Source organism: Pimephales promelas, chromosome 5 (genome assembly GCF_988280905.1).
Source record: "Pimephales promelas chromosome 5, fPimPro1.hap1.1, whole genome shotgun sequence".
Lineage (NCBI taxonomy): Eukaryota > Metazoa > Chordata > Actinopteri > Cypriniformes > Leuciscidae > Pimephales > Pimephales promelas.
In genome coordinates this window covers 7,032,963-7,047,074 of record NC_142773.1, presented here as the reverse complement: position 1 = coordinate 7,047,074, position 14,112 = coordinate 7,032,963, and the positions used below count along the sequence as shown (strand labels likewise).

The 14,112-nt window shown below is 39.7% G+C and overlaps 1 protein-coding gene across 1 annotated transcript in view; it reads right to left on the bottom strand.

Annotated features, from left to right (window-relative positions):
- Positions 1–2,561: 2,561 nt before the first annotated feature.
- The window catches only part of cacna1eb (calcium voltage-gated channel subunit alpha1 Eb), a 128,118-nt gene continuing 116,567 nt past the window's right edge, over positions 2,562–14,112 (bottom strand). The window contains exons 41-45 of the mRNA XM_089130865.1: positions 14,054–14,100; positions 7,709–7,814; positions 7,477–7,567; positions 6,974–7,119; positions 2,562–3,890 (exon numbers count right to left, since the gene is read on the bottom strand). Coding sequence (XP_088986991.1) covers positions 3,339–3,890; positions 6,974–7,119; positions 7,477–7,567; positions 7,709–7,814; positions 14,054–14,100 — 942 coding nt within the window. The 3' untranslated portion in view covers positions 2,562–3,338. The remainder of the gene's footprint in view (positions 3,891–6,973; positions 7,120–7,476; positions 7,568–7,708; positions 7,815–14,053; positions 14,101–14,112) is intronic.

The window sequence follows — 14,112 nt, the reverse complement described above, 5'->3', positions numbered from 1 at the left end:
TAAGCTAAAACATATCAAAAATTAATTTTAAAGTGAACTATCCCTTTAATAAAACTTTACACTTCTTCTGGAGGTGCAGAGGGAACATAAAGAGTAGCCACCAATTATTTTTCAGGAGCAGCTTCTTAGCAAAACCAGCTTTAAACTGACCCTCGTTTATAAAGAAGTCTGGTGAGAAATGATTAGTGCAAACATTTCGCATTGACGTTGATCGTGGGGAATATTCCCTTCGAAAAAAAACCCTCAACCACTGTGTCTTCAGCGGTTCGGATTTAGGAACATCAAAATGACTGTTCGTTATAACACCCAAGAACAGAACACCACAATCGCTTAGACGCCATTCTGCTCCAGCGTATCAACAATGACTGACTATGATGACAGATCGCTCAGGAAGGGTCTGTATTGAACCGCTGCTGTCAATCAACAACCGTGGGAGAGGCGTCCGTCTTGTTGACGTCACAAAAACGAATGGCTCAATTTGAGGCAGGGGAAAACATATAAGGAGATTAAAACAAAAACCCTGGATGGATTTTTATCATTATCATTATATGATGGTTGTGTACAGGCACTGCCAACACACATTTCAGTACAATCAACTTGTAAAAGTGCATGTACCATTATATGACCCTGGTGTGAGTGATTATTAGCATGGTCTAATGCCTGGTTAACATTGTTGTCAAAGATAGCCTTCGACAGTGCCATAAATTTAGCATAATCATCTCACAGTGTGTTTGCTGCTACGACCTAGGCCTACATCTACTGACTAGAAAAAAAGCAACATAAAATGGTGCATTGATCAACGGGACATGGCGCTAAAACTTACACGTTCTTACCTCAAGCTCCGTTTGCAAAATTGTCATGCCTCTTTTCCCTAGCCATGACAGCTGACATCACAGCTTGTGTAGTGTGACCCGTTTTGACTCCAAGCAGGATATCCACTTTAGCATGAAGATGTTTCACACAGGTTGACCATGTAGCCTATGTTCTTAGATGGTCTCTTTCCCCTCTCAAGTCAATGCCCTAAAAAACATTGTAGCATGAGCACCAGGAGTTTGTTTTCAGACACTTTGTGATGAAAATCTCCAGAATACTGTCTTGGAGAGTGTTTGGTTTTCATGTTGTCATGACTGGTCTCCATTACATCAACAAGTCTGCCATCTGAACAGTCTGATTAATCTCCTGCAGCACATCAGCCAGGAAATAACCAAATGTAACAAACTTGTTTTGAACAACCCGGTCTCATCCCAAGACGTCACATAACTGACGTTTTGGGACGTCTTTTGACCATACGTCAATATTCGCCTTTTTAGGGCCCCCTTAAACGACGGTAGATGAGGTTATGGGATCCTAACTCTACCCCAGACCTAAACTTAACCCTAAACCAAACCCGTCACCTAACTGACGTTAAAGGTAAAGTGTCAGTTGCATGACGGCCCGGGATCGCCATCTACCGACGTTTAAGGGGGCCCTAAAAAGGCGGATATTGACGTATGGTCAAAAGACGTCCCAAGACGTCAGTTATATGACTTTTTGGGATGAGACTGTGTTATTTTGAAAACCCTTTTCCCTCTATCAGCTATTGTGAGTGGTTTGGCCCAAAATTCTCCATGAGAATGGCAACAGCTCAGATTGGCTCACAAGATGGTGGCTATCTGAAATCGCCCCCTATTTGAGGGAACAGACATCTGTTGTGGTGTCTGAAACCAGTGGATGCTATCGAGTGCACTCATTCATTACCATAAAGCATCACAATAACAAATGTGCAACTGATGTACATTCAACAGCTAGGAAATACCCACGATGCACTTCAAAAGTAAAGTTGTTAAAACAGGTCAGTGACAACATGACATCTGCTAGCTTGGTAAGGGTAAAATATTGGAGTAATGGTGAGCGGGATTACTAAAAATAGCCTTTAGCCGCATTACACGCATAGCTAAATAACATAGGCCTACCTCGTGATGACAAACCGGATCGAGCTACCGAACAATACAAAATATTGTGCAGCGCCTGGTTGTGGAAGAAGACAGTCGCTGCATAAGCTTCCTCTGTATTCCAATAGGACTTCATGGATAAACTTTATTTTTAATGATGTTCCAGCTGATGAGGTAAAACATCTTCCGTCTGTTTGCTTCATTTCACTGAGGATTGTTTTGTAAAAAAGACTGGCTGTGACGTCTATATTGGATCTGACAAGAATTGTGCAACACACACACTCTGGGTCGAATCATTCTGGTTGCCATTTTACAACATTGGATGTTTTGAAAACAATTTCCCCCAAGTGCATCAACGGGTGAGTCGAAACTCATTATAATATGCAAAACTGTTATCCACTCACAGCAGTGGGCGTTTACATCCAAGTCTTCGGTGCGAGATGCCCATAAAAAACATTTTTGAGCTAGGCTCAAAACTAGGGTAGAAAATAGCCTATACTAATTAATTTTTATGCTTTTTAATGTAAAAACCAAACAAACGTCATAAGTTGACCTCAGACAGTTCATGACCCCTTTACATAAGATAAATGCTAACAAAAAAAATAAATAAAAAACAGCAGATATCTAAAACAGGGTAAAAAGACAATATTTTATTAGTTTAAACATACAGTTATCAGGATGCTTATCCATTCAAATTCAGTAACAAATATCCAAATTCCAAGTAGCCTGAAAGAAAAATTCAATATTACATATTTTCAGAGAAGAAATCTTTTGTTTTTTAAAAACAATTCCTGAATTAACATCACTGTGACATCAGATGTAACCTTTCCCCTTTCTCAGAACCCCTGTATAAGACAATCAGCTAAACTAAATTTCAACTTTTAATAATTAAAGCCTCAGCTGTAAAATCGTTTAGTATTTTCTTTTTAACAATGTTTTAAAGAAACATGATTTTTTTCCATTTATTTTTGACATATTATGAACTGAACTTTGAAAGTCATGTTTCATTGATTTCGTTGCACTGGCCTATTCAATTTAGAAATTGAATTTAAACTTCAAACAAAGTATTTGCATTATTAAGAAATTTCAATAATGTGGCACAAAGATGAATTAGAAACAATGGAATTTTTGTAGAAAAAAAAAAAGACATTAAATGTAATAAACATTTAAACGCTTTAAACCATCATCTCACTCTCCCCAACTGTAAATAAAGCGCTTAATACCTGAATTCGGCCTTAAATGTTAATGCGTGGGGTTGTTTTATAAATTATGTTCCTCGTTTCATTGAACACATTTAATTAGTATATCTATAAAACACTGCATGAATATTGTGAAGATCAGCATCCACCTTAGTGCTCTTCTCGAAATCTACATTTGTCCCGTTGTGTCTCTGTTCTACTAACCGATCTAGTATTTGTCGTCGTCTGCATCGCTGAGAGCTTCGCCGCCAGCGAGAGATACGCTCTGTGCCAATCTCTTCCGGAAGTGTCCGTTGGGCACCTGCCAGCCTACCCGTGACCTCGTGCGCATCGAGGCGCTGACCGTGTTCGCGCGGCCTAGGCTGGTGGCCACCGCTGCCTCAAAGGTGAGAGTTTCCATATGGGTGGCAGAATCCGGGCTATGCTCTTCATCTTGTAGGTTAAGGAAGGATTCAGAAGGATAGCGCCGGGCGGATGAACTCAAATAATCAAAACGGGGGCTTTCCTGTTGTCTCACTCTACCTTCCTGGTCTTCAGCGCTGTCATCCCATAAAGCAGTGCTACAGCACCCTAACATCTGCTGGACGGTTGGGTCATCGTCGTCATCATCATCAGCTTGTGATGAAGGTTGCGTGTGTAACACTAAGGGTGAGTAGGAGATGTGAGGGCGTGAGCAGGTGGAGATCTGGGACAGGCGACGCTTGCCGCTTGGCGTGCTGGACTCTGAGGTGGAGGGGACGGGGCTTTCTGAGCTGTTTCCCTGAGGAGAAATCAGAGGGCAAGTATTTAGGACTATGATCCAATTTAAATCACATTTGAAGATGTTGCCAGACCACTACAAGTTTAGAGATCATAACATCAACACAATCAAATTTAAAGGGTTAGTTCACCCAAAAATGAAAATTCTGTCAGTATTTCCTCACCCTCATGTTGTTCCAAACCTCTATGCGTTTATTTGTTCTGCTGAACACAAAGGAAGATATTTGGAAGAATGTTTTAATCAAACAGATCTCATTCCCCAATGACTACCATAGCTATGGTAGTCATAGCATTGACAACTTGAGGGTGAGTAAATACTGACAGAATTTTCATTTTTGGGTGAACTAACCCTTTAAAGCTGGGTTAGTCCCGTATTATGCCCCTTTTCACAAGATGTTAAAAGTCTCTGATGTCCCCAGAATGTGTATGTGAAGTTTCAGCTCAAAATACCCAACAGGTCATTTTTTACAGCATGTTTAAATTGTCATTTTTGGGGGGCTCAGAAAAACGTGCTGTTTTAGTGTGTGTGTATACGGTAGGGGGCGGTAATACTCCTAAGCGGTGAGCAGCCGGTAACAAAAAGTAGTCGAATGAGAACGTCCTCGTCTCAGTTCTCGCGCATGTGCCCATAAGGAAGTAATGGAATAGTCGAATAAAGTCGTTATTTGTGTTTTTTTTTTCGCACAAAAAGTAGTCTCGTCGCTTGATAAACTTATAATTGAGCCGCTGTAGGCACATGGAATATTTAAACATTTTCTTTAATGACTTTATGGGCCGTCAAGTCCAGTCCCTTAAGCATTCTAGGACTGATCCAGCTCTCAGATTCAATCAAAAATATCTTTATTTGTGTTCCGAAGATTGGAACTTATGGGGTTGGTACAGCATGGGGGTGAGTAATTAATGACTTAATTTTCATTTTTGGGTGAACTAACCCTTTAAGATGGGTATAAAGGACGGGACAGAACAAAGTTTTGGTATGCTCAGATTCATCATCAGTTTTAACAAGGCGGAGGTCATTCAAATGCCGATTTCTTGTGGAGTACCGCAAGGTAGTGTATTAGGGCCCTTACTTTTTTAAATTTATATTAATGATTATATGTGGACGATGCCATAATAGTTACTGATGAAAACAATTTAAGAAGAGAAATTGTAGAAGTATCCAATTGGTGTTTTCAAAATAAGCTATTTTTGCACTTACGGAAAACTGAGGCTATTTTATTTGGTTCTGCTCCGAAATTGAAGATCGTCCCAATTCAGAAATAAGGGTGGGAGATGAGTATTTTACTTTTAAGCAAGAAGTACAATTTTTGGGATGTATTTTTGATAACAAAATGATAACATGGCAGTTGTAGCTTTATCGAAAATAAGTAATCGAATAAAATTTTTAGCAAGACAGGCTGCTTATTTAGATAAACAAACAATGATAATGTTAGCTGGTGCATTAGTGCAACCACATTTCAACTATGCAGTAACTTTTTGGTATAGTGGCTGTAAGAAACATGTTAAAAATAAATTACAGACTGCTCAGAACAGGTTGTGTTGAATCGTTCTGAGGTTGCATCCTCGTACGCAACTAAATGATAACCATTTTAGGGAATTGGGTATTTTAAAAGTGGATAAAAGGGTTTTTTATTAAAATTATGATTGTGTACAAAATAATTCAGAGAACTCTTCCTAAATACTTGTACGACTACTATGTTTTTGTGAGAGATGTTCATGGTATTTCTACAAGAGCAAGGATAAATAATATATATCTGTACCGGTTTAAAAGTGTAGTTGGGAAGAATTCGTTTTTGTACTCGAGTGCAGTTGCCTAGAATGAATTGCCAGATCATTTAAAACAATTACAAGAGGCATGGCCCTTTAAAGGACAAGTTCGGTATTTTACTATTAAAGCCCTGTTTTAAGATTGTTTCTGATGAAATAGAATGGTTAGGATTGTTTTTTAGACAAATGCTGCTGTCACGAGAACTTGGAACAATCCTTCATAAAAATGCATAAAACTTTAGTTTACAAAGACGTGAAACTCACATAGTGGTCTGGGGGGTTCACTGATATGCTCACACAAAAATCGCTGCAAAGATCGCTTTTCAGCGTGTTTAATTGTAACTTAACGTTACATTACAGTATATATAAAATTGAAATTTATGAAATTTATTAACATCACAACTTTCATTGGGCAAGGAACTTACATATCTGACCGACATGTAAAGAAGCAACCAATTACAGTTCTTTTTGTTCTGCTGCATGTTTAAAGGGCATGGAAATGTAAAGTCGATGTGCCTACGCCAACCAGACTACCAGCGTACATCTGTGTATGATCAATTAATGATCCGTTCAAAAATGTTGTGCGAGTTTACTGCAACAACGGCGCAGCAAACTTCAAATAAAGACATGCATGTCTCCTTGAAATCCTGGAGAATTCAACTAATTGGATGACAACTTCAAAACTCCCGAAGTGTGTGCCAAACGCATCAGACGTTCAGCCAACGGTGCGTGGACGTGATGTCTGAGGCTGAGACAAGCTTTCGCATTACATTTCATTTTTCATGGGAACCGTGCTCTGTTTCAGACTAAACTGCCTGTTTGACATCACATCTGTATGGACCTTGCTTTGTGCACATTGATACTGTCAAGCAGGAGGGGAAAAGATGTTGCACACGATTTTGTAAAAATTTATTATATACTGTAGTTTGAATTAAGTCCTCTAAGAAATTATTGAAATAACCAAACCATTAAATAGAAGGGGAAGTCCACATAAGTTTACCCATTCTTGTATATCAGTCTATCTGAAAATTAACTTTTGCAGTCTGGATCTGTGTCTTGGAAGATTTGATCTTGACTCTGAAATGTGGTGACTGGTTTCTATCAGTTAAACACATTATCTTTATTTCATCTGGCCAGCAGGGGACAGCATTTGTAGAATAGTGTTGATTACAACATTCTTGAAAATCACAGGTTTTCCTTGTATTCTTGTTTCCATGTTTCGTAAAGGTATAACAAGGTCCTTTAAGTAAACATCAACTGTGATGCGAGTCACACGAAAGAACCTTTACAAATAGAGGTTTTGAGCTGCTTGTTTACCTGTCTGGTGACCCCATGTATGCGCTCCTCACTTGGAGAGCGGGAGCGGGATTTTGAGTTGGTGTTATCAGGGGACAGTAAGAACCGTTGTTCTTTTGGTCGTCCCCGCACCTTTTCCATGTACTGTGTCTGGTCTGAGTGGGACACTGCAAATTGCAAAATAGATGTTGTACATCACATAGTCCACACAGGTTAACTACAGCACTCAAAGACTTAAAGCAAGGATTTTCACATCGGATTTGATATCTGACACTGAATGTATTCTCATTAACGTGCTATTATACAGTAAGTGCGAGAGAAAATTTAAATGGCTCATATCATGAGGTATAATATATTCGAATGCGCTCTCAGAACTTCCTCCTCGTCACCTACAGTGCTTGACGTACAAGCGTGCGTTTTAAAAGCTTGTCTCTTGCATGGTGACTCATTGGTCAAGCGTTGGCTGGTGTATTCTGGAGTTATGCAGCGTCTTCTCACTCTATGCGGGAAATGCGGTAACCAACCTGCAGCTTTGTAGCTCTTGTGTCTGGTTCTGAATGCATGTTCAGGTGGGCGATCTTCCCCCCACACGCCATTCAACCCTGATTCATCAACCTGTGAATCAGCATCTCATTAGTCAATATCTCGTCAGTTTATAAATCATTCACTCATTGTTCAGTATTTTACTGTGTACAAGTTGACACAGACTGTATCACTATTAACTATTTCAAGAAACAAGACTTTTTTTTCTTGTACCTGAGAGGCATCGTAGTCTTCACTGCTGTCTGTGCGCTGGGTCATGGGGTGCAATAACAGATCCTGTGGTGAAATTGGGCTCAAAGCCACAAACCCTCCACTGGTCCTACAACACAGAACCACATCTTTATTACATACACAATGGTGTAAGTTAAATAGCTTGAAACCTCCCGAGAGTCCTGGCCAAGGTCTGTCAACAAGGGTCTTGCCTTTTGCTGGCCTCGTTGGCCGACCAGAATTTGGTTCTCGGAAATAATATCCCTCCTTGAAAGCTCTCCCTAGGCGATACCGAACAGGAGGGACCTTCTCTCTCAGGTGCAGGGGACGATATTCCATCCCTGGCCCGAGCTTTTGAAACCTTCATGTTTGGCCACTGAGGGGGACCAGCTAAGTGAAGTTGGACTTGTAATACAGACTACTCTAAGGCTCAATCCCAATTCACCCCTTGGCCCTACCCCTTGTTTTCGAGTGTACCCCTTGGCCCTTAAAACAGAGTTACAAGGGCCAAGGGGTTGAAATATTCCCCTACGAAATGGAACAACCCTTCATGAACCCGATATACGTCATCAGTCATCGGCGATGGCTCTGCCATTATAGAGTTTTTACAGGATTTCTCCATGACAACAAATGACAATCTGCTCTTAAGAGGAGGGAGCCCAACCACTTAGGCTCAATCCCAATTCACCCCTTGCCCCTACCCCTTGGCCCCTTTTGCACGTTCACGTTTAGGGATAGGGTGTCACGATTCTTGTTGAGATCGAGAGGTAGGGCGAAAGAATTGGGGATTTGCGGACTCTGTTGGTTTCGGCATATTGTTTAGCCTTGACCAGTCCAGGGGCAAAGTCTATTTTGCACCCTCGACCCGACAATCTTCAAAAGTTCCTTTTTCCAACGTGCATTCTGTAATTTTTAAAGCCTTCTATCCTCTGTAGGACAGAAGACTTGGATGAAGTCCACTTATTGTGTCCAGTTCATTCTCTCCACCACACTAGCCAGTGGCGTAAGTCAGAGCAGCTGTTCGTTTCTCACAGGGGCTGTAGCCACAAAGTAGACTGTTGTATTAGGCAAGAATTGTCATCACCCAAGCCAATCTGATTAATTGAGGATTCGCCTGTAGTTGTTAGGGCTCAATCCAGCAAGTGGGTTGCATCCTTAAGCTGCAGAAAGTATGTGATGTGGCAGGTGGGTTCTCTCCACACACATTCATTACATTCTATAGTTTGGATGTTAATGTTACTCCAGGCTCACACGTCCTTGAGTTGACATCACAAACTCCCTTTCTTGTTGGAAAGAGTTGGAAAGAGGCCTTTCTTGTGTTTGTGCGCACACAAGCATGAGGGGTCCAGACACTTCCAGTGAGGCGACGTTGGTATTCTCATTCCCATAGCACTTGAATCAGTGCAGCATTGGGAGTAGCTTTTGAAAAGGGACGTCTCTGGTTAATTGGACTGTAACCCTTTTCCCTGAAAAAGCGAGATTGAGCCGTTCTGGGGGCGTGTTTAGGACATTCTTGGCACGTTTGCTAGGGCTGGGTAATAAATATCGATTTCTCGATATTTATCGATTCTCATTTTTACAAACCGATATTGATTCTTAAATCTCAAGAATCGATTAGTCATCCTGTTTCATTTGAATGAATGGAACATTGTATCACGGCTGCGCGCATCCAAAAAAAAAAATCGCAAAATCTTTGTCCTTTGTTACTATTGATATGAAACAAAGTATCAATTTTCAAATTACGTCCATTTTCTTTAGAAATTCAAAAACATAAATAACGTTTTGGCGCTGTGGCGTGAGATCGCTCTGGCGCAGCTCCAGAGAAGCAGCAGCGCTGATCTCTCTTCCGGCTTAATAATACCAGTTACAGCGCGAAATAAACATGAACGAGCATCTGAAAGTGAGTACAACTTATCGAAATTCGTATCATGTCACATTGATTCGCTCAATCAGCGTTTCAACCGTGGAAAGACGTCAGTTAAACAGCTTGTAATCAATGTAATGTACCGTCATATTTACCTCAGAAAACCCACATAAACTCGTTAGTCAGCTAGAAAAAAAATAACTCCAGAGAGGAGCATTTTGCTAAATATATACACCATATTACATATCGTTAGCCTCATAGCATAATTGCCTAAGTCATATTTCAACGTTTTTGGAAAACACAAAAAAACACAATATTTAGAAATCACATTGTGATTTTTTTATTGATATTATAACAGTACATTCAACCAGATGTGTGAACAAGTATGCAAAAAGAAATAGATCCATCACCAATTGCCTGACAAATAAAAGTGACTTAGGCAGAACATGCCATGACTTAGGCATTTTTTCTCTTACATATAAATGCAAACATAACATAACAAAAGTTGTTTTTCTCTCCTAATTATAACCATGTGTAACTTGCCAACCTTAACAAAGTTGTTTCTTAATGTCTAACCGTAACTAGCCTATTGTTTTCCTTTTCCACTATTAATCGAAGTTCAATTCAGGTGTTGTGCAAACATAACATAACCATAGTTGTTTGTTTTTTTTATTCTCCTAAATTTAACCAAGATGTGTAACTTAACTCTAACCAAGATGTTTCTTAATGTCTAACCTTAACCACTTTTCCTTTCCTACCAAGTTCTACTCAGGTGCTGTGCACACTCATTTTGACACTGTCTATTGATGAGGGAGGTTGTCATAGTACTGGTGGGCCACTCTTGGTAGTACTGGTTTCATTGCCTGCAAGTCGTTGAATTTCCTGAGAGTAATTGGCAATTGGGCAGGAAAGAGTGGGACCCAGTGGAATGGTTCTTTGGGGATGCTGATTCGCTGAGGCAGGTCCTCCCATTCAGACTCAAATTCCAACTTGTACCGGATTTGACCATCAGCCAAGTACTGGAGAGCCCGGAGGCCATGGACTGTGGGGTCACCAACCTTTTTACCTGGTCGAATATTGGTGACATAGGTCCCAGATAACTTCATGAAGTCATTGTGGTATAGTTGAGTCACCTTGTATGGGGATGGATGCATTCGTGCAGTCTGAAAGATGACAATGTAATCACGCGGAGTGTGAATTTCTTTGACGATGCGCCGCTCAATGAGGCTATGCATGGAGTCACACTCCATTTGCGTGTGCCCAGCAACCAGAAACTTCTGCTCTATGGTGACACCATGCGTCATGGCCAGATGAAGGTAGGTGTTGCTGATGGCACCACACCGATTTTGATACCCACAGCCATCACTCCAGACAATAACTTTCTCAATGTTTCTGTTGGCCTCTAGGATTGATTCGAAGTGTTTGAACTGCAGATGGGCAAAAACCTCACTGCTAAGGGAGCCTTCATGCTCTTCCCAAGCGTAACAATATCCATCTTTGTTGTTCATGTTGAAGCAAGTAAAGTTGTGCATCTGTAATTTAGTTTTGTAATACATGGTACTCGCTTTCGTCTGGGGGCACAAAAGAACGCATTGAAGGTCCATTGTCCACACTGAAAGTTTGTCACTGGACTCCTTTTTATCCTTAGCTTTTTCAGCTTGAGCCTGAGCCTTTAATTTCAAGTGAGTAGTAAGGGTATCCTGATCTGTATTTCCTACCTTGGCGCTGACACATACATCACACTGGTCTTTTTTTGGTATGAACACAGAGTAATTCTGCTCTCTGAACACTTTTCGAAAATATGTCTCACTTACAGCACGTGCTCCATTTTCACCAGCAGCTTTCTGATATTCCTTGTGAAGATCACTCAGAACTGTTCCTGTCTCCAGGAACTTCTTTTCCTGATAGGAGGGAACCTGACGGCAGTAATGAGATGGGACTGTAGGCAATCCAGAGAGCCATTCTTTCAGGAAGGTCTGGTCAACATCTGAAATGGGCACATGTGGGCCAGTCTTGTTGTTCTTGGGTTTACACACATCAGTTTTGGATTACATGTCCACATTTAACCATGATCCGATGGTTCTGGGGGCGATGCCAAGTGTTGAACAGAAAAGATTCTTACACACAGGTAGTTTACATCTATCTGCCTGTTGCAGGTGGTAAAGTAGGGATGTTGTTCTCCTTGATGCAACACCACCTTTCTTCTGTTTTATGGGCACATTTTCAACTAGAGTCTGGATATACAGCTTGCGTGTCTCCCAGGAGGGCATGGACCAGAAATTGTTGAAGATATTGGTTCTCTCCTCTTCAGTCAGTAGTTCACAACTTCGTTTCTCCGACTTTAGGCAGTGCTGTGATGTGCAGGGTGGACCCATGGTCTTTGGTGGTCTCTCCTTTCCCATTATATTTTTGTAACTCTCCCCCTTAAGACGTTTCTCCTTTATCACCTCTCGCTTCCACGTATCTGGCCGTGGACGCCTATGACGTTGAACAGCAGCAGCTCCTGCATGTCCTTCACTGTGTTGAGCTGTGTCTGTATCACTACCATAATCTGGGCTGTCATCTTTCTCAGGTCTATAGTCCTCATCCAAGACAGTGTCATCGATTTCACTATTTGATGATACATCAGGATCTGATTCAGCTCTGGAGGCTTTACTGGCTGTTTCCTCTTCTATCTGTTGCCTCATGTCTATGTCATTACATTCTTTCTCAGGTCTACTCTCATCTAAATCCTCTAACTCCACTACATTTCCTGACAATGAAGCAGAACATAAAGTGCAGTTGAATATTTTAACACAATTCATATGTTCACTGCAACAAAAAGGTAACACTTTACAAAAAGGTTAATTTAATAAACATTATGTATTAACTAACATGAACTTGCAATGAGTAATACATTTTTTACAGTATTTATTAATCTTTGTAAATGTTATTTAATAGAAATAAAGCTGTTCATTGTTTGTTCATGTTAGTTCACAGTGCATTAACTAATATTAACAAGATTTTAATAAAGTATTACTAAATGTGGAAATTAACATTGACAAACATGAACAAATGCTGCATAAGTGCAGTTCATTATTAGTTAATGTTAATTAATGTTAATGTTAACTAATGAACCTTATTGTAAAGTGTTACCCAAAAAAATCTAAATCTTACCAAATACTTCTTATGTCTAGTCAAAATGTCTCATTTCTAAATGTCTAATTTCTAAAACAAATCTATTTGCCCTCAAAATATAAAGTAAATGCTTGAAAAATTACTTCACTTGCCTAAAATTACCTAAATGTCTTTTTATGGTGATGATCTGATTTAGCTAGTGTTTGCTAGCTACTTAGCTTGTAGCAAAAAAATGTGATTTCAAGTTTAAATACAGTTTATAATCCCTTTGATTTACTGAAATTACATTTAGTGTCTAGAAAATTTAAGAAATATTAACTCTTACCAGATGAAAACGAATCAAACAGAAGAGCTAATACATCACTTCTGGACATCTGTCTTTCCACGTTTTTTGCCATTTTGTTTGTATCAAAACTGCCTAAGTCAAAGAGATGACTAAGGCAGGTAGTGTTTTTGGATCCTAATAAGTGTTGTGATTGGCTAAGGACATTGGCAGAAATGCAGGATGATGCAGCAGTGGAAGGACAGTAAAGATAGGCAGATATCACAATTTGGCAAAAAAATGACTTAGGCAATTATGCTATGAGGCTAACGATATGCATTATAATCTTAATGTTCTTCAATATTTAATGCATATTAAATAAATCTGGCAAGTTTTTATGACAGCCACCATTTAAATGTTTATATTTCATATAATCTTCTTATTATAAAAATAAATAAAAGTGTAATTTAAGTGTTTGTATAGCTACAAAACAGTTAATTATTACCTTCATTTTAGGCTAATGAAGTCTATAGGCTACAACTAGACTCCCATAGTTTACAGTATTAGTTTAGAGATTTAATTCCCTTGAGAAAAATGGGCATTTATTGTAACTGATATCCAAAATAATAAACATTGAATCGAATCGTAATTGAAATCGAATCGAATTGCAAGCTTGTGAATCGAAATCTAATCGAAATCACGTTATTGAAATTTGTCTTAATACCCAGCCCTAGCGTTTGCCACACGTGTTAACAACCGTTCAAACAAAGATGGTTTCCCATAGTGCGTAAATCAGCGCAGCATCTCGTTCCCATTTTTTTCAGGCAGTGGTTTGAGAAAGTCTGTGGCCAGGGTAAGGCCGTACACATGCTCTGCCTATTATTTTTAGTTTTCGTTTAGCTTATTCTTATTCTGTTCATTGGTTGTTTTACTTATAAAGGGATTTTGTTGTTTTCATGAAACTGTTGGCTGACAACAAATCATATTTAACCAATCATTTTCATCCCATTCATTAAAATGGTCCACTCACTTTGAAATGTCTGGCCCTGCCACTGGTATACACTGGTATGGTTCAATTGTGTTATTTTAAACAAAGAAAACTTACAGGGCTGATCCTGCGCTGTGAGCTATCAGGGGCAGGGTGGAACTTCTCTGTAGAAAAGC